The sequence below is a fragment of the Melanotaenia boesemani genome, chromosome 13 (assembly GCF_017639745.1).
Source record: "Melanotaenia boesemani isolate fMelBoe1 chromosome 13, fMelBoe1.pri, whole genome shotgun sequence".
In the NCBI taxonomy this organism is placed as follows: domain Eukaryota; kingdom Metazoa; phylum Chordata; class Actinopteri; order Atheriniformes; family Melanotaeniidae; genus Melanotaenia; species Melanotaenia boesemani.
The window spans coordinates 23,784,925-23,805,229 of NC_055694.1; the positions used below are offsets into that span (position 1 = coordinate 23,784,925).

The 20,305-nt window shown below is 37.5% G+C and overlaps 1 protein-coding gene across 3 annotated transcripts; it reads left to right on the forward strand.

Annotated features, from left to right (window-relative positions):
• Nucleotides 1-2,515: 2,515 nt before the first annotated feature.
• Nucleotides 2,516-19,411, forward strand: ano11 (anoctamin 11). 3 transcript variants are annotated; one of them, XM_042005039.1, is made up of 24 exons: nucleotides 2,516-2,893; nucleotides 3,383-3,509; nucleotides 3,603-3,796; nucleotides 3,883-3,990; nucleotides 5,597-5,733; nucleotides 5,818-5,875; nucleotides 5,963-6,073; nucleotides 6,157-6,322; nucleotides 6,834-6,924; nucleotides 8,348-8,474; nucleotides 8,575-8,718; nucleotides 9,097-9,234; nucleotides 11,779-11,877; nucleotides 12,061-12,163; nucleotides 12,729-12,840; nucleotides 12,936-12,990; nucleotides 13,127-13,224; nucleotides 13,424-13,560; nucleotides 13,672-13,877; nucleotides 13,975-14,111; nucleotides 15,264-15,354; nucleotides 15,741-15,924; nucleotides 16,471-16,508; nucleotides 18,249-19,411. In XM_042005039.1, exons 1-23 carry the CDS (start codon nucleotides 2,762-2,764, stop codon nucleotides 16,485-16,487), a joined length of 2,772 nt encoding a protein of 923 aa, XP_041860973.1. In that variant the 5' UTR covers nucleotides 2,516-2,761; the 3' UTR covers nucleotides 16,488-16,508; nucleotides 18,249-19,411. The 3 variants fall into 3 exon arrangements, with proteins under 3 accessions (XP_041860973.1, XP_041860975.1, XP_041860974.1); XM_042005041.1 differs by lacking the exon at nucleotides 16,471-16,508 and having other exon boundaries at nucleotides 15,741-15,872; XM_042005040.1 differs by lacking the exon at nucleotides 16,471-16,508 and having other exon boundaries at nucleotides 8,378-8,474.
• Nucleotides 19,412-20,305: the final 894 nt, after the last annotated feature.

The following is a 20,305-nucleotide window of genomic DNA, read 5'->3' on the forward strand; positions in this document are numbered from 1 at the left end:
TTTGTCTGGTTTCCAAAGTAAGTTGTGTACCTTATCTAGCTAAGTGCTGAAGGACTTGTTGACTTAGGAGACTACTGTTGCAGTTGTTGGGTTTACTTGAAATGTTTGTCAGATTATCAAATACAATGTGTTGTGCTCAGAATTGTGGCCTATAAATTGTATATAATGAAAAAGTCAAAGTTCGTCTTTGTGGCAGTGTTTAAAATGCGGAACATTGCTGGCCAATGATGGAGGACATCTTTTTTTTTTTTTTTTTTTTTTTTTTTAAAAAGCGTTCTGATTTTGTTCATACATGTGTACTGCATGTAATATTTGTATTATATTTAGTCCTTATATTGAGATGTAAATAAAGCACTAATCAAGGCTAATGGTCTTTAAATTCCCACATAAACACATGCATGTCCAGAAGGTTTTTTTTTATTGTTCATAATGGCGATGAATGTACAAACAAACCTTTGTGAAATGGACTGCATAACCTAATAAACCAAAATGAAACATTGGCTCTTGTGACATATTCTTTAAATAACTGTTCTTTAAACAATTACTATCACTACTCTTCTGTTTTAGGTGAAAGCAGTTATAGCGGTGAGTGAAATATACTGTAAGGTCAGGGTCAGAGCCGGGATGGATTCACAGGTAAGAGAGCAGCTTAGACCAACTACATGCACAGTGCAACAAAACAATAACACCTCATAGTATGTGGTGAATATCTAATAATGTTCTGACAGCAGAGATGCATTTAAACTCTTACTGAAATTTTTCAACAATGCAGTTCCCCTCATACACCAATAGAGGTCATGTTTGTCCTCTAAATAGAAATTTAGTTCACTGCATTTGTTTGAATTTTATATCTGAACATTATGACAGGGAAAATTGTCAATATTTGGCCTTTTTTTCTTGTTTCCTGTGTCATTGCAGAAACAATAACCATATATGGTTCCATTGATTTGTTTGCCCCCCAGTGTGTGTCACGTTTCTTCTTATAGCGTCCCAGCACAGTCTGGACCAGAGGACTGAGGACTTTCACTCCAATCAGGGTGGTGAGTGCCTTTCTGAAAGGCTTGTTTACAAAAGAAAGAAAGATAAAATTTTTCATTTTTCCAGGTCAAAGTTCCCCATGATATTTTGACAAACTGTATTTCAAAACATGGTAACCACCTAAACAAAGGCATATTTGAATTAATTTTACAATTAAATATGCTTGTTTCCTACTGATTTCATGATTTAAAAAAGTCAGAAAAGACTGCATCCAACACAGAGTGTAAGCTCTGATACTACTCATCTCTTTTAGTAGTTGCTAGGGCAACCAGTTTCTACTATTTTTGTTCAGATATATTTTTATTAATTTAGCAGCATGCCACCTTAGGCAAATTTGTGCTGTTACCATGATTTCCTCAAACCGTTAGCCGCTCATCAGTGTTGTCTTCTCTGCACATTACAGAAGATAAAGGACAACACAGGAGGAATAAAGTGTGAAAACTGATTGAAAACTGTTTAAGGAAAAGCTTCAAAACTTCCTGTGTTGTGCTCAGCAGAAAGTGAAATAATTTGAGCAAGAAGGAAATTAAAAATGAGGATGAAAATAGTCCCAGCGGTGTCCTAAAGCAAAGTATTGTTAGAAAAATGAAACTTATTGTTAATACCCTGTAAAACACAAATGTTGGTTGAATTTAACAGCATATAATTCAGCTTATCTGAGTGCCTAGGCCATAAAAAGAGAAAGAATCCAGGATTATTGGTGCAGAAGCCTTTATATGTACAGCTGTTTTTCCTAGTTTGAGTCAAGCTTCAAAAACACTGTATTCTATATTTTCCATGATGGCAGCTGAAGTGTTCAGCAAACCTTCCTTGTCTACATTTTTCAAACTCTTTGGACTCATTTGCAAATGCAGACTCTTAATGAAAAAGTCTGGGATTACGCCGATGGCATTGTGTGTGAAACTGATTGATTTAGCAGCGTGATTTGATTTTGCCTGTCTTTTCCCCTGCATCCCATCAGCCTCTTTTCCCATCAGCTGCATTTTGACTGCAGCTTTGACAGCAAGGTGGGGTGCCATATATACCTCTGGTGCTTGTGGAGGAATATGTCAAATATGTGGAGTTTTTTTTATGTATTATTCTGCAACATTTTAAAGGTTGTACTGTTTCAGCCTCATGCCTGTAAGAAAATAGTGCAGAATGGGGTGGAGCTGTTCTGCTCCTGCTGTTAATAATTTATGCAAATTTCATGTAGCTCTTAAAAATAACTCTACTGAGTGTAGAAAGCTATTTGCATGGATGAGAGAATACTCATTAGCTTCAATGTGAAGATCCTTTACACGTCCTAAATAATTGTGATTAATTAGATCAAACTACATTCCTCCCTCCACTCCCCCTGTGACATTATTTATGGTGTGGAAATGCGCAATGTTTATTTCCCCTGCTGAGAAGCAACAAAGTGCGCTAAAAGCTACTGCCCTCATGCTAGAATCATTACGGTAGTCTACAGCTAATGCAGTGGAGCCAGAGAGCTTGAGGGATACAGAGATAATAAAAAGGAAGAGGACATGGGAAGCACAGATTACTGCAAATCCAGACTTTGGCAGTATCCTAATTTTCCCTAAAGGCCACAGTAGCGTTTCAGCATTTCTTCGTCCTTTTTTTCTCTTTCTTTAAAACAGCTGCTCTGTGTGAATTCTTTTCAAAGACGTGCAGTTTTCTTATGCATTGCAGTTTCATGTGAATATTTAATATACTGTACACCACAGGACCTTTTATCATCATGTTGAGGAAGGGCTTGGAGCTGCCGAAGGGAGACAGAGAGGTCCTTCTGGATCTGGACAACAGGGATGAAGCACAAACCACAGACAACTATGGCAGTCTGCAGAATGGGGGCTTTATCCCACCACGATATGTAAGCTGTCATTTTTCTGCAGTGCTGATATGTTTTCTCTTCAGAACACATTGATTTAAAGAATAGTTGCACATTGAATGTGTGGTCATTTATTATTGTGTATCTGCTTCATCCTTTCACACCTGACTGATCTCAGACATTTTGTACATGTAATGTCCACAGGAGTACAATATACGATATGAGGTCCAAAACATCAATAATAGCTTGCAGTGAGATGTGACTTAACTGCACACAGTGCTTGTTTTCTATTGCCCTGTAAAAAGCTCAGGGATCATTTTCTGTCTCATCTTTCTGGCCCATTACTGCAAAGTGGGGGCTTTTATGATTATGTGTATTGCACAAGAGTTCATGGTAAAACTCATAAAAAAGCAATTAATATTGTAAATATGAAGCAGTTTTTTTATGCATCAAAGGGGATAAAGCTGCAAAAGAAAAAAAACAACAACTTTGATTTCTTTTTGTAATAATTTAACTGTGTGATGTTTTCAGCTTTTAGCAGCTGCAGCTGATGAAGCTGTGGATGCTGATGATGCCGTTTATATTCACTGTGATAAAAAAAGTAACCAAGCAGCTCCACGACTGGGGAACTACTTCAGAGATGGAAGAACTAAAATCGGTAGGAAGCATCAGGGCTTCATGTTCTATCTGTTGTCACAATCTAAGCAGCGGATGGAAAAAGCTGTTTTTTTTTTTTTTTTTCTGGCTTTAGACTTTGTGCTGGTGTGGGAGGTTCGATCAAGGAGGAAACGGCGAGGGAAGGTGAAAAGCGAGGTGATTGGTGGGGAGGGGGAACACATTCCCATGGAAGAGAACAGCAGGTCTGAACGAAAGAAAGCACAGCTGGAACAGTGGAGGGAGAAGTTCGTTCAGAATCTGGAGATTGCAGGATTGCTCATGGAAAAGGTGCTTTGTTTGTTTTAAGTTGTAAAATTATTAATTATTTTTGTGTATTTATTAGAAAACTTCTCTGTTTACTCTCTTTCCTTAAGGAGGAAACAGCAAATGAGAAGAAAACTATCCATTTTCTTAAAATTAGTGTTCCCTGGGATGTCTTGGTGTATTATGCTGAGGAACTTTGCCTCAGAGCTCCACTCCAGGTCAGCACAATTGTTTTCTAATTTTAAGTAATAATGCAGTCAGTCTTGATGAAATTGAGCCCATTGTAAAACTACGTATGAGTGCACCACTGGAAAGATTAGTGCAAAATAATCTACAAATATTTACAGCCCCTGATTAGCATCTAGATTCTTGTGGATTTTACACTATCCTGCTAAAATAAACTAGACCTTTGGGGCAGTAGCATCGCTTATGATGCTCCAAAACCTGTATACACTGTTTTATTCAAGATTAATGATGCCTTCACAGATGCACAAATTACTCAAGCCAGATGACTAATGCAACCATGTATCATGTCTGCTCATAATAAAGTGCAAAGTTCCTCTCCTTTCAAAATGATACTGTACTCATGATTTCAATAAGTAATGGTAACTTTAATTTGTCAAACCACAGAACAAATTTCCTTTCAGCCTGAGCACATTTAAATAAGCTGGGGCTCTAAGAAAGCAGCAGCTTGTGGACCTCAGAGATACTTTTGTTTTTCTGTGCATGCTACAGCTTTAAATTGTACTTATGGATTCAGCATTGTGTAGTGTTTATGAACCAAGGCAAACTAACTGATTTCTTCACCCACCGTAAGGATTTTATTAGGAGGGTTTGGAATAAAATGTTACAAAAGGGACTGGATGAATAATGATGGGATCTGTTGCACATTAACCCCTTACGGTGCAGATGTACCGGTCCCGGTACATGACTACTAATCAACAACATCGTAGCCATGTGTGCAAGCCCCTCCGTCATGAATGCCCACAATATACACATCAAATGAAAGCTCAAAGTCTCGTCTTTCCAATGATATAAACATTTTGACATGCAACAACCACAGCGCTAACACTAAAGCCTTTTTTACAGAAAAGAAGAAAGTTTAAATGTTGACTTTCCTTAACTTTGAGGGTTCTCTATAGGTCAAACATCAATATTTCCCATCAAGATTGGTTTCATTCTGTCCGTACAGGTTAGGCGAGGACAAAAGAAATTTTTTTTCTGCGTGTTCTAAAGTATATAACTTTTTATCAATAATAATTACAGTGATTCTGATTGCTGTGGGTGAAACTAGAGAGTGTTACCTTTACAAAGAGTCCAAGCCTGTACTTACAATCCAGAGGGTTCAATTACAACAGTTATTCTAATTTGGAGAGGTCATAGTACAGGCGTTTTTGCCAAAATGACCCCGCTCGATAAGGAGTTAACATAACTATTTTGGATGTTTTTTTGGGTAATCTTTTAACATTTAATCCAGCATCGGCATTGGATTAAAGATTTTTGTTTTTACCCATCTAGCACTTATGAGACCACATTCTGGCAACTCTTCATTAAAATTAACCACAGGATGTCGTTAGCAAATATTCCTGCTAAGGCACAGAATGAAGATGCAGACGTTGTAAACATTTTATCTGCTGAATATCTTATTAAAATTGTAATTATTAAAAGATGTTGCCATTTAGCTCCACTTGTAGCAAATGTAGCAACATAAAACCATTACAATACAAATTTGCCATTGGTAATAATGGACTTGTGACATTTGTATTTATAAAGGGATAATAAAATTGGTAAATTATACTGAATAAACTTGTTTTTGACTCCCAGGCACAACCACATCTGGACTTAAACACATCTGCTCTGGTACTGAAAAGACTATGCATACCTAACGTAATGACAGAGTGGGTGCCAAACAGGCCGCTGGATTATTACACATGTGCCTTTCGCAAGTCAAAGATGAACAGGTGACCTCTGGTGAACTGCAGTGAACAATAAAATCAGGCCTCTTGGAATTCCTGCATAAATAAGGATGTTTCTACTTTCTTTAGATTTCTTGGATGTGAAGACCATGAAACGTACTTCACCAACACACAGAGACACCGTGTTGTAAGTTAAACAAGTATAACAACAACACACTTGATGTGTTTGTTGTTTTTTTTTTTTCTTACACCGAAAGTGTGTTTTTTATTTCAGGCCTATGAGATTCTAGCCAGGACGGGGTACGGCAAGAGGAAGAGGGCTGAGGTTGGTGTGGACCGACTGGTGAATGAAGGCGCCTACACAGCTGCTTTCCCTCTGCATGAGGTGAAATGATATGAATTATCTATTCTGAAACCTGGTTTGTTGATTTTTCTCTCTTTAATCCGTGCATGTTTATTTTCCTTCAGGGTCCTTTTCAGTTTCCTAGTAATGAGGTCAGTCCTGACGAGCTGAACCAGAGGCAGGTTCTTTACTTTTACTGGGCCCGCTGGTGCAAATGGTACAAATATCAACCACTGGACCATATCAGGGAGTACTTTGGAGAGAAGGTTGCACTTTACTTTGCATGGCTAGGTAAATATTAACTTTTATTATGTACACTTATCAGCTCAGAGCACCTGCTTGTGTGTTCATTTGATTCAATTTTGATTCTGCCTGGTTCCACTTTTTTATACATTTGTTTCCAATTTAAAGCTATTCACTTTACTTTGTGTGACCTAAACATGGACATTTGGTTATTTTATTAGAAATACCAAGTTGTAATGAAATATTTTAGTCAATTAGAATCAATAAAACAACATCAAAACATTTAAGGGAAGAAACAACAAAATCTCCATACAAAATAGTCTTTTCTTAACAAACCAACCGCAAATGTGAATATGCTGTATGGAAAGTAACAAACAAAAAGAGAAGTGCAGCGTGCACAGCATCTGTAAAAAATGTGAGGCCATGCTTCAGACAATAAGGCTGTTATCCCGAGCTTAAAGCATACAACATCCCAGCATTGAACATCAGTTTGTAATGGCACATCCCCTTCCTGCATCAGCTGAGAGCTGCAGTCTAATGGAGCTGTGTGTCCCTGCAGGTTTCTATACAGCTTGGCTGCTGCCAGCTTCAGTGGTGGGAACCCTGATCTTTGTATCTGGAGTCTTGTCCATGGGTACCAACACACCAGCGTGAGTCTGCACACTGTGCACAACATATATGTTTAAATGCATAACAAAGGGATTGATTTGAAGCAGTGTGACACTTTGTTAAAAAACACGCACTTTAACCTAAGTCACAGTGACAATAATAGATCAACAAAACCCTGAAGGACAAGCTAATCACTACTACATGTACAGACCACTTGAGTGTAGTAAGAGATTATTGTTGTTCTTCCTGCTTGCCTCATTTCCTGCCATGTTACTCCCTATTTCTAATAAAGGCATAAAACATTTATTTGATGCACATAACTTATGACATGATACTACACTCATGTCTAGACATGAGCTCATAATTCATGCCGTGTTCCAGCAATTTCATTAGTAGTAGAATTGTATGTTAAATTTATCATTGATACCAATGAAACATAGCAGCATTAATCACTTGTGCAATTGCAGTAAGGCTGGTTGGAATGGCACCATCATGTCTGTATTTAGAAATACACCTAAACATGTACTTTCATACCACATTAGGCATCTGGCACCAGCCTTAGTCCAGCACTTAATGTGTGCACACAAAATTAGTATTGATCTACTTATCTCACACTCAGAAAGCGAGCAAATAAACACATTATAACTTTCTCTCTAAAGGATATTGTGATTTCTGGGGAAATAAACTAATCTTTACCAGTTGTTTTCAAATTATGCTAATCAAGCCCAATTTTAAGCGTGCACACATTAAAGCACAGTCTGTTCTGTATTAAAAAAACAAACTCCATAATTATACAGTCCACATGAGGTATGTCTGTATCAGGTTTATAATGTAATATTAAAACAAAGTGCTGTATTTTACAGCATCATAACTACAAAGTGGATTTGTCTCTTTTTTTGGTGTAAGCATACTCTTGAGTGGGTGTAACCCCATACTACCTTTTGGCTTGTACTCTAATACATCTCTTTACTATTGGCAGAAATATCATCCAACAATACTGTAACAGATGAGGTTAAAGTTTTGTTTTTGTTTTTTTTTTTTAAACATTAATATTTAGGAAAGGAGAGTCAATGCTGTATATTAAAGCCACTGATTGGGATCAATGTTATGCTACAATGGTTGATGAGGGGTCTGTGGCAAAAAGGAAATTAGCATAAAATTATTTGTCATTTACAAAAATAAGAAAGAGGAATTTTATCCTTTCTGCTGAGACATACTCTGAATTTTGGTAACTCAGAGTATGTCTCACTTTGTAAGACATTGTCAACACCTTTCTTATGTTTTATTTTTTCACTAATGTAAGCATCAGTATTTTGGCTTCATGTGCAGGAAAAATTCATTATTCTTAATCCTCCCAATCCCGCCCTAACTATAAGTTACATGTGTCTGATTGCAGATTCCTGTATGTGTTTGTCAATCGTCAGATTGATCAAGTCTTGCAAAGCAGCAAAACTGTTTTCTCAGTTGTAACTTATTATGTGTGTCTGTCACTAGAGAGGAAATCTGCAACAGTGGAGCTAATTATCTCATGTGCCCGCTCTGTAAAACATGTAAGGCCTGGAACATGTCTGAAATCTGCACCATAGCTAAGGTAAAGAAATATATATATATATATTACTTGAGCTGATAAACATCTCATTTTGAATTACTATGCAACAGACTAAGAGCTGATGTTTGTGCTGGTTTTTTAGTTGGGTTACCTGTTTGACCACCCGGGTACAGTGTTCTTCAGTGTATTCATGTCGTTCTGGGCTGTGACCTTTCTGGAGTACTGGAAACGAAAGATGGCCACTCTGGCTCATCACTGGGACTGCATGGACTTCCATGAAGAGGAGGTTTTGTAATTATTTGTTGCTTTAGAATGAGAATAACCATATTAGTCTCGTGTATTTACAGTGTTAGAATTCTGTGGTTCTTGAGAATGTCATGATTCAGGAAGGCAGACTTCATGTCTAGAGACCCCAAGTCTTCAAAGTTATATGTTTTCTGGTTTTAAACAAAGGTTGCAGTACTGTTGAGTACTATCCAGAGTAAACAGAAAAAAATAAAAAGAGAACTTAAACTTCTTCACTTACAAACCAACTGTCTGTCCATCAGTTTACCATTCTGGAGTCCCTGGACTTGAAGTCTGCAGTTGAATTTCTCTCAAAAAACCAGCATACTAATTGATACTGACTGTACTATACTATACTGGTATTACTGTGTTTCCTCAGGAGCGTCCTCGGCCAGAGTTTGCAGCCATGGCTCCAACTGTGGAGCAAAATCCAGTGACTGGGGTTAAAGAGCCTTACTTTCCAGAAAAGACCAGGCTGTCTCGCATGTTCACTGGCTCCATGGTCATCATATTGATGGTGGGTTACATTTGCCATTTTGGAATGTCAGATGTATAAATTTAACATAAAATAAATAAATAAAAATAAAACTACCACTAAAATTTCCAAACTCACATACACACAGGCATTCACACAGCAAACCCGACAACAAACAATTCAGTTAGTGTGTACAGGGCACAGGTTTGTTTGGACAATAACCCCGTTTTGGTCAGGCGTGAAAACATTTTCAAGTTTGTGCATCTAATTCTGTTGGAAACGTGTTCCACAGAATGTAGCTCTGTAAGAGAAAGAAGAATTAATGTCTGGGAATACTACATTACCCTCTTGTCGTCGACCATGTCATCCTAGACTTTTTCTCTGATCTACTGTATATAAGATTTATATTATAAATCTTGCAGTTTATGTAGGACATACACCAAAGTGCTGTGCTTAACTGCTAAATGCCTGAATTTATTTACAATAAATAAATAAATAAATTAATTAATTAAATAATAAAAACAGGGAAGAAATCTGGGAAAAAGCATAAATAAAAGAATGGCACAAAATCAAATATAATATTGTTAATTAATAACAATAAATTAATAAAGATTATTTAAAAAATACATAAATAATTGTGAATAAATGCATATAAATAAATAAAATTTAATAACTAAATATGAAGAAACAAAATAAACATAGGCCAGAAATGGTTTGGTGCAAATTTGCGACACCAGATGTTAAGAGATTAAAGGTTATTTCCTGAAAAATAATTGTAACATGTTCATATGCTGTCACTAGAAATGCCTTTTCTAAAGCCTGTTGTTCCCCCATGACTATAAATTCATACATAAACAAAAGCAAGGTGATGTAGTAGGTGGGCAGAGCCTGTTATTCTTCCTCCACCCTTTCTTCTTCTTCTTGGTCCATTTCTTTTTAAATCAAACTCCTAGTGAATTATTTTGATGCCATCAGCCATGATTGTCTAGTCAGCTGCAGTTTAACTGCAATTGTGACATGATAGTTATTAAGTTATGATGTTATGTTAATGCAACATTGCAGTTAGCTTCCTCATGGGTTGCAGATCAAAAGCAAAACCACCAGTGGTTTAATAAGGTGGAACTGTTGGATGGACTGAACAAATCTTTTTCAAAAGACATGTTTCATTGTTGTTGTGATGGTAGTGGAGTTCTCTGTCTAACGCTTCAGCCCAACAACTCCCATCGCTTAGTGTGATTATATGACCTGCTATTTTAATCGTATTGTTCTGGGTTTCTTTGAAGAGTTTCAGTGCCTTTGTTTTTGTGATCCTGTGGAGAAAGAAAAGAGGGATTTACACCTGTACTAGAACATCTGTTCCTCTAAATAAACATTGCAGAGGTAACTAAACCTCTTTCTTATAATGAATTCAGGTCATTTGGCCACAGGGCAAAATATGATCTGATAATCCGAGCCATACTCTGGATGCTGCATCCAAGATTATAAAAATACAGATAGGAAGATCAGTTTTCCCATGTTCTCCTTCTGACAATAGCATTAGTGGTAGGAAACTGAAAATGTAGCATGGAGCACCTGTAAATACTACAGTAAGTAAATTCTGTCTGATGCTGTCTGAAGACATTCATGTTTCTTGCATCAGTAATGGGCTTAATTACACATCTTAATTGTGCTTAATAAGGATTTACTGCCATCCATCAATTGTGTATGCCTGCAAAATCAGGGTTGCAGGGTTTCAGGAGCCTATCTTAGCTAGAGTACCTGGACAGAGCTCACACCTGCACAGAGAGAACCTGCAAACTCAGGAAGATTCCAGCCAAAATTGTAGCCAGTAACCTTCATGCTCTGAGGCAACTGTGCCAACCAGCACACCCACCCACTGAACATGGTTTAATGTAAAAAATGTGTTATCAAACACAGAGAACAAACATGAATCTGGAAAAGATGATGAAATAATATGTCATTCTGGCTGATCTTCAGCAAATGATAACCGATCAGACCTCCTTGAGGAAGCTCTGATTGCTTATTATCAGGTAATTTCCCAAGCTTGGAGAAAACCTGACACAACCAGTAAAGGGTGTCGGATTGGAGACAAGTCTATCCTAAAGAAATAAGGAACAATACACCAGGACACATTAATATGAGAAAGCAGCTCAGGTTAAGACAGAACAGACGTTAGTCCATGTCCAACAGTTCATGTTAAAAACTGACTGACTTTCTGTCGAGTACAGAAAAGCTTCCATTGTATGTTCTGGTCTGCTGCCTGAAATAGTGGCATAAACTTTCTCCACCTGTCTCTCTGTACAAAAACTCCAAGCTTACACACTAACCTACTATTTAGATATTACATTTTACTTCGAATGATGTCAGTCAAGAAGTGAGGAGGCTGGACTATAGGACTTGGAGTTGATGATGATGGCTAAATTTCCTTTGCTTTCATCTCTGTTTCAGAATAAACATTGGCTCTAATGGTGTGTCATCAAAAATTATTTAATTGGGTGATATTTCTTTGTTTTATGTTTTTCCTCCATTAAATAAAATGAACCTGATCCACTCTATTCCTACTTTTCTAATGTCTTTTCGTCTCAGCTGTCTGTGGTGATAATCTTCCTGGTGACAGTGGTCATGTGCCGCGGTATCATCAGCGTCATGATGTACCATACTGGGAGCCCTGTGCTGCGTACAGAGGTAGATCTGAGCTAAACAGGACGCCCGCAGAACATTCATATTTAATTAGTTCTGTTTTGAATATTTGATGTGTGTCTAGAACAAATGGGTGTTATATATAACAAATTATAATTTCAGTTAATAGAAAAGACACATAGAGTGTATGTTTGTGGTTAGCATTCATGCATATGTGATTTCCTCCAGGCTGGGACTATTGCCAACATCTCCAGCAGCATTGTGAATCTGGGCCTCATCCTGTTGATGGGACAGGTCTACACTGCATTAGCAGAGCAGCTGACTAAATGGGGTAAGAATCAATGCAGCTCTATAAAACTTCAAACCTCAGTGCTGTATATTCATAACACTTGATTTCCACAAATGACTTTTTAAAGAATGAAGACCTTCAGCTTGAGTCCAGTGTCTGAGTTTCCATTTCCTAATGGCTTTCTCCCTATGCAATAAAAAAAAAAAAAGAAAAAAAAAAAAAAAAAGAGAAAACTGCACTTAATAGCAGCCACATCTGACTCTCAAGTTTATTTAAATATTTAAATGATACAGTAATAAAGTAAAGAAAATTAGATGGTTATTCACACCCAGTAAGGTCATGTATATTTTTCCCTTAGACATGCTTAGTTCTTTAAGAAAGCAGTCAAGTCAAATAATTTCTTTACAAGATAATAAATTATTCTGTTAATTATATATTTATATGTATTTATATTAATCACTATTACAGCAAATGAGGCAACGTCACATAACAAAATCTGACTGAGATGAGCCAAAGCTTTCTGGAAGAGAGAATAGAAGCAGCAGGTAAAATTATTCTGATCAGCTTCTGTCTTTAACATTATTTACTCTCTGTATTCACGTCACAGAGATGCACAGAACACAAACCCAGTATGACAATGCCTTCATCTTCAAAGTGTTCATCTTCCAGTTTGTCAACTTCTACTCTTCTCCGTTCTATGTGGCTTTCTTTAAAGGAAGGTGAGGCACGAGTCAGTCACAGGAAAACCATCATGAGGTGATGATCACATTGATAAAAAAGTGGTTAACTGTTCTGTGTTTCTCTTTGTGACTAGGTTTGTGGGTTATCCTACTAACTATGGAACCTTGTTTGGGATGAGAAATGAGGATGTAAGCCTGATGTTCTGTTCTATTTTATGTGTGTGTGTGTGTTTAGATATTCTCTTTAGGTCCTTACTTTTGTAAAATAGTCCATGGATGTTAAAAAATGACTGCTGGATTTTATCTGTGTGCCTTCGTTTCATAGTGTGGTACTGGTGGTTGCCTCATTGAACTGGCTGAACAACTCTTCATCATCATGGTGGGGAAGCAGCTCATCAACAACATTCAGGAGTTCATCATACCGTATGTTTCCACACATACAACTCACATACCACTGTGCTATTTGGAGAAATAAACCTAATAACTCTGTTTTTGTTAATGAAACTTTGGTTTTTGATGGTTTTCTATGAAATATTGAAACTGTACATTAACACTAATATAGCAGCTGTTTATGTTACAGCTGCTGTATTTAATGTCTGTTATCTTGTCTCTGGCCTGACAGTAAAGTAAAGGCTTGGCGTCAGAAAAGATCTTTGGCCAATGTCCTGGGGGGTACAGCATCCCATGAGCCTCAGCGTTGGGAGGAAGACTACCAGTTGGTGGAGTGTGGTGGCCTGTTTGAAGAATATCTAGAAATGGGTGATTATCCACTGCTGCATCTGCTGTTACTTTCTTCTATTCAAAGATCAATATAGATGTTAGTGACTCTGCTTTTTGCTGCTTAAATGACACTGGCTGCTTGTCCTGCAGTGCTCCAGTTTGGGTTCATCACCATTTTTGTGGCGGCGTTTCCCCTCGCTCCACTTTTTGCACTGCTCAACAACTGGGTGGAGATCCGCCTGGACGCCCACAAGTTCGTGTGCGAATACCGTCGGCCTGTAGCTGAGCGTGCGCAAAACATTGGAGTCTGGTTCAACATCCTGGAAGCTTTGTCACACCTCTCTGTTATTGCCAACGTGAGTAGATGTCAAACTATAGCTTTGTTAGAGATGTTACTGATACTACAGAGAGGGAAACATCTTTACAGAAGCATTATCTTTTGTCTTTCTTCAGGCTTTTCTAATAGCCTTCACGTCAGATTTCTTGCCTCGCCTGCTCTACCAGTACAAGTTTGATAATGATCTCCATGGATATGTCAACTTTACCTTGGCCTACGCCCCACCAAATTACACTGAACACCCCATGTGCAGGTATGTTGTGATTATAAATTTTATATACGTAGTTAATATAGAAAAGCTTTCAGGCCCCTCATGTTTTCAACATTTTGTTTTGTTTCAGGGTGACTTCAAAATAGGTTATATTTAGTTTTTTTTCTAATTAATTCTCAACAGTGATAAAAAGTATTATTTTTGAATAATGAGCAAATTTGTTAAAGATGAAAAACTAAAATACCCCATTAATGTATATAATCAGACCGTTTCCTTGGTACTTGTATTAAAGCACCTTAGCATCAGTGGCAACATCATTCTGGCAGTTTTGAAGTTTTTCCTATTTTACAGGCAGAAATGTTCAGAGTACAATCATTTTCAAGCCTTCAGTGCCAGTCTGAGATCCTGAACATTTTGGAGAATCTTTAGAAGCTTGCGTTATATTTTTCTGCATCTGCCTTTACCTGTATCCTGATTTGTCTCTAGTCCCTGTTGATGGAGCCACAGGATGATGCTGCCATCACCATATTTGACCTTAGGGATGGTATAATGTTAAACTGGTGTCCTCCATACACAAATAGTTGATTTATTCAAACCTGGGGATTTAACTTCTCATGGTCTGTGAGTAATTTGGGTACATTCTGATTATTTTATTATAAATAAATGGGGATGGGGCATTGTATTAATTGCTGACATTCTGTAAAGTTCTGTCTCTTGACACAATCCTGTCTCAGGTTATTGGACGGTTCTCTCAGCCTCATGGCTGGATGGATGGTGTATGTGGTTTTCTCTTTCACACACACCATCAGCTATGAGACAGATGTATATCTTTTTCCAAAGCACCAAAGGGCCACTGATGGATTGTAGCTATGGAAGATCTTTTAGTTTACACTGATCAACTCTAAAAGAACCATCTTTCTTCTTTGTTATTGTAGTTTTATTTTACTGTAGACTAATGTGGAAAAAAGTTAAATACATATAATAATCAGTCTAAAAACGTGTGTGTTCATGTCCCTCTATGTAAATGTTCTGTATGTAAATCTTACTTACTTTAAATCATAGACTTGACCAATAGAGGGTAGTGTTACTGACGTTTTAAACATGGTTCAAGTTAATCTCGTGTGCTGCTGCATACCTCACCCAAAAACTATTACTCTGTATGTTCTGCACTAACTCTGTTTCATCCATTTTTAGGTACAAAGCATTCAGAGACAATAGTGGAAACTACACACTCTTCTACTGGGAACTGCTTGCTGTCCGACTTGGTTTTATTATTGCATTTGAGGTGTGAAGCTGCTTTAACTCTCTATTTGTTTCCTTTCACCTGTTCCAGTGATTATGATTACCATGATTTCTCCCCAGTTAAAATGGGTTCTACATCATTTTACTACTAGTTATTTGGCAATCTCCATTGTTTTCTTTTTTACTGTCTGCAGTTGCATCATTTCTTAACCTTGAAATTATTTTCTTATATTGCTTTAACAAAGGATTTCCAGTATTTATCTAGAGTAGATGGGAGTAGAGAGAATACACTTTTCAGCAGTAGTTTATGTCATACTGTTTTTAAAACTAGATATTTTCAAATAACTAAAAAGAAAAAAAATCTAATTCAATCTTTGTGTTTTTTTTTCTTTATCCAGTGTGATGAGAACTTTCTTTCTGTTCCTCCAGCATGTTGTCTTCTTTGTTCTGCGAGCCATTGACTGGATTGTACCTGATGTCCCAGAGTCCTTAGAGCTGAAGATCAAGAGGGAGCGCTACCTGGCAAAGCAAGCGCTGGCAGAAAACCAGGATGCCCTGTTGGTGAGTCGAGGGCAAGGGGCAGCCCCTTCCACCCCAGACACCTCCAGCCCAGGTCAGTAAGAACATGGGACACACACATGCATAAACTCTCATAATAACATGCAGCACACATAAGTATTACAAATGTGCTGCTGCATGGTGTTTTTCCACTATATGGTTTCACACACGCGATCCATGAAACAATTTACCCACTCTGTTCATAAATCATAAAGTACTCAAGCTGTCACTGACTCTCTTCATTCCAAAAGATAAAACTCCTCAATTTAATGACTTTTAAAACTTAGCTGTTCACTGCCACAGAGAATTTACAAACCACCTGCAGCTCAACTATGTCAGAAACTCGCAACACTTCCCACAACATGAGCATTAAAGATAATTTTGTGCTAATATATTGATGTGAAATCATGTCAATTACATGTACAAATTTTATGAACCAAAGTGGATGCTCAACTTCATAGAAAAGCTTTGGAACATTAAGAAATATGACAGATGTTACATTTGCAGCTTATGGAGTGTATGGCATATAGTATTTATATACATCTTCATGTGTGTGTGTCCCTGTCCTCTGACCCATGCTGTTGTCATGTGTCTTGTGTAGTGTATGTTGCCAGATGAGAGCGGGTGAGTATAGCACAAGTAAGTAAATGGCATTGTCAAGAAAAGTTTGATTTCAGTAATAAACTTGCCAAATTTATATTTGTTTTTATTAATCCAAATGAGATAATTTAGCAGAAACAAGGCAGCAGCACCCCTATTTGTTTTTTTTGTTGTTTTTTTTTTAACTGGCTGTTGTTGCTGCAGTCACAGTTTATTTGGAAATGTGGGCATTATATTTTAGGAAACCTATTGTATATTGTCAGTCTATATACACTAGCTGATAAATGACATTGGCGACACCTCAACTCTTTTCATTGGTTTTAATAAAGGTTTGAGGCTGTCAGTCTTGCTCTGTTCAAAGTTTAAAAAAAAAACATATTCAGAAAGAAAATAAACAAAGACAAAACAAAAGATATGGTGTGCTCTGCCTGGCTGTTGATTGTCAAACATATTTAACCCCCAAAGTGTAAAGCAGCAATGTTGCACCAAGCCATAACTGATGGAATTAGGTCATATCCCAAGAAAGAGAGACAAAACCTGGTACCACGTTACACCACGAGATGAAAGACATGAGTATCTTCAGTCCTAACACTTTTCTTTTGTTCAGAGTTTGAAAGATATCCTACTGAGCTGATGAGGATGTGTTCATTGTTAGTGACTGAGCAGATTACAGACACAAAAAACACTTTTTTACTCTCGATTAAGTACTCTTGCCGCTATTTGCTGATTCTCGTTCAATAAAGAGATGAGTATATTTACTACCATCATAAACTCCGGGTTATACTCAAAATGTTTTCCTCTACTTTCAGGCCTATTGAATTCTTGACATCAAAATTGAACATTTTCTTTGAAAAACTCTGGCACCTAAAAGTTTGCAATCATTAAAAGTGGGACTTGACAGGAGCATGTCATCCGTTCAGAAGAGGTTAATGAAGCTGAACAAATTAAGAGTGAAAAAGTGCTTCCTTTGGACAACAGGTTAGCTGCATGTCACATGATTTCAGGACAAAACATTTTAAAGGATATCAGAAAACTTTCTTTTCTGTCAACCTGTCATCAGTGTTGATCTTGATGGGTTGGTCATAAAATAAAAACTCCGGTTGTGGGGCAGCCCACCCCATAAGGAAAAAACAGAGTTCTTAAAATGTTCAGTGATACTGTTGTGTTGTCTCTGTTGGTTTTCTTTAACCACCTTTTTCACACTCTGGTTATTTGGTGGATTAAACCTTTTTTTTAAAAAAAATCAGGTTGTTACTCTTCAACAGAGGCTGAGTTTGTAGTTTCTCCTTCTTTGAGCTTCATTGGTCACACTACTGTAGAGTTGTGTTAATCTTTTAATTTAACTATTAGGTTAAAATACCAGCTAATAAGTAACTTTTGCCATAGACAATTAAGGGTTAACCTGTTTTAATGAGCTTTATAGATGCATGTTTCCCTGTTTCCAGCCTTCATGTTCTGAACACAAGCTCAGTGTTTGTACCTAACAAACATGGATATGTCATTTCTCACCAAGAAACACATTTCCCAAAGATTTAAACTCATTGACTCCAGTACTTAAAATCATGTTTTTGCATTTTGGTGACTGGTTTAAGAATACAGCATCTGCAGCAGCCTGCTGTAACTCACCGGCATGTCCCAGCAATGATAGTCTCTGTAAGCCTTTTTCCCTTCCATGCCTTTCACAATAGCCAGTCTGACAGAACTAACACTCTCTACTGTCTTTCTGCTCTTTCCTCATTCTTTCGATGTCCAAACGCAACTGCACTGCCTCTCCTGAAGCAAGTGACGCATCCTTTGGAATCATGAGCTAAGACTCCTTTGCAGGAACAAAAGAGGTGGAAGGGAATAACTGAAGAACAACAGATGCTGCATCTGGGACACGTGTGAACTTTTCCCAAAGTGGAATTCTGTCTTTGCACTGGGATTGTTTTTCATTTTATTAATGCATATTCAGCTGCACAGATGTTATGAGCAGGTGTGTAATAGAAACTAAACTCTCCTCCGTTTACCTAACTTCTTTATATGGAATATATTCCAGCATTACAGCAGTAGGATGTTTCTCTGATGGACCAAGGGCATGTATTCATTATGCATAAATCTATATGTAATGAATATTGAAGCCACATCTGTTTCAGAAACTTGGCGTCTTGAGGCTGTCTAAAGTTGCAGCATGCCCTGTCAACGCTCTCAGATTGTTTTCAACTCCTGTCGAGTCCACTAGGATTTCACACCAGACTGAGACCAGCGGCGGTGTGCGTCAGACCCGATCTCAGGTCTGTTTGGGTATTTATTTGATGTCACCTAAAGTGTGACAGTGGTATCAATAACAAGTTGTTACATGCATTTTACATTTACCTTTATGCAATGTTTGTTTTTATGAAGGTATTATTCATTTTATGGGGGATCCTTGAGGTGAAGATTTGATTCTACTTCAGTTTGTAACATCAGCTCTCATGTTAATCATTTGTAGTTTTTCACCTCCAGCTGAGATAACTCTGATTTTCTCACACTTGACATTGCTCCTCCAGAGACATGGAAGACAATAAACAACTGATTTCATGGCCTCAGTGAACTTTCTCAGAGCTAGAAAACTGACCTTGTTGAGTAAAATCTCAGGTGTTAATGGCGACCACTGACATGTGGTCAAAGTTCCTCCTTTTATCACTGACTGATACTGTAAGATGAAAAAAGTGTTTCTTTACTTGTTCATTTTAAAGGGCAGAAAGTAATGTTATCACACAGATTATCTGTCATATTTTCACTCATCAATGCTAAGCATGCCAGTTTTTCTACCTGAATGCTCTGCACAGTCTTTACATTGTATGTGTGTAACATATTGTGAACAGGAGTGGAAAATGCACCTCAGTAGGATGTAAATTAAATGTGAACTGTTGCATTTTAGATGTTTTAGACTGAAATAAATCCACTTTGATGAATGCAAACTGCTCCTCAGCATATGGTTGTGAAATAAATGTCTTAGATGGGAGATATTGTACTCACTGTGCTGCAGGGATGAATGTTAACATTAATCATTCCATTCAATCAACCATTCTCTTCTTTCTTTTTCTTCTCTTTATATCATAACCTTCTCCAAGCACCAGAGACAGATAAAGAAGACCCTGATTTATTAGGCGTTAGAAACAGACAGGTGTTCGTTAATGATTTCTCTCTTCCTCTCCTTCCTCCTCTCAAACTATCCACAAATGGATGTAGCCTAAGGCAACTTCTGACTTTTATTTGATCTCCTCTCCTCTTCCACCTCATCTGTTCTTCACCCTTTCGACACTCAACTCACTCCTCCCTCTTTCTGTCTTAATTTAATCCCGCCATCCATATTTTCTAAAATACATTCTCCTCCCTCCTTTTCTCTCACTTGGCCACGTTCATCTTCAAATTGGTATGATTGCTGTGCGTTCCTCTGCCATGGCCTGCAGGAAGAGTGAGTTAGTACATGTCAGTGAGCACAGGTATGCACTTTGGACACTGGCTGGTTCGCTAACCAACAGTTGGAGTGATAGGGAGACGCTTGCATGCACGAGTTGCAGAGGAAAGATCCACGGTTGCCCGAAGGTAAAGATGTAGCAAAGCAGACAAAACAACATGGCGCATGATGGGGGTTCGCCTGAAAGATTTAAATACCCCTGAAACCTGCTCTAACCTGATGTTTAATGATTTCTGTACATTTCACATTTCACACATAAATTCTTTTACTTGCTAATATGAAAATAAAGATAAATGTAACTCTGTTTTATGATTAAAAAAAAGGTTTGACATTCAAAGAGTCATAGTTTTAACTTACACCATGTGTATTTACCTAATATTAGGTGATATACTTT

Bases quoted from the DNA above. Each gene is read 5' to 3' on its own strand.
- ano11 (XM_042005039.1), top strand. From the start codon at position 2,762: ATGTTGAGGAAGGGCTTGGAGCTGCCGAAGGGAGACAGAGAGGTCCTT. The intron at 3,510-3,602 runs GTAGGAAGCATC...TTCTGGCTTTAG, and splicing joins AGATGGAAGAACTAAAATCG to ACTTTGTGCTGGTGTGGGAG. The intron at 12,841-12,935 runs GTGAGGCACGAG...CTTTGTGACTAG, and splicing joins GTGGCTTTCTTTAAAGGAAG to GTTTGTGGGTTATCCTACTA.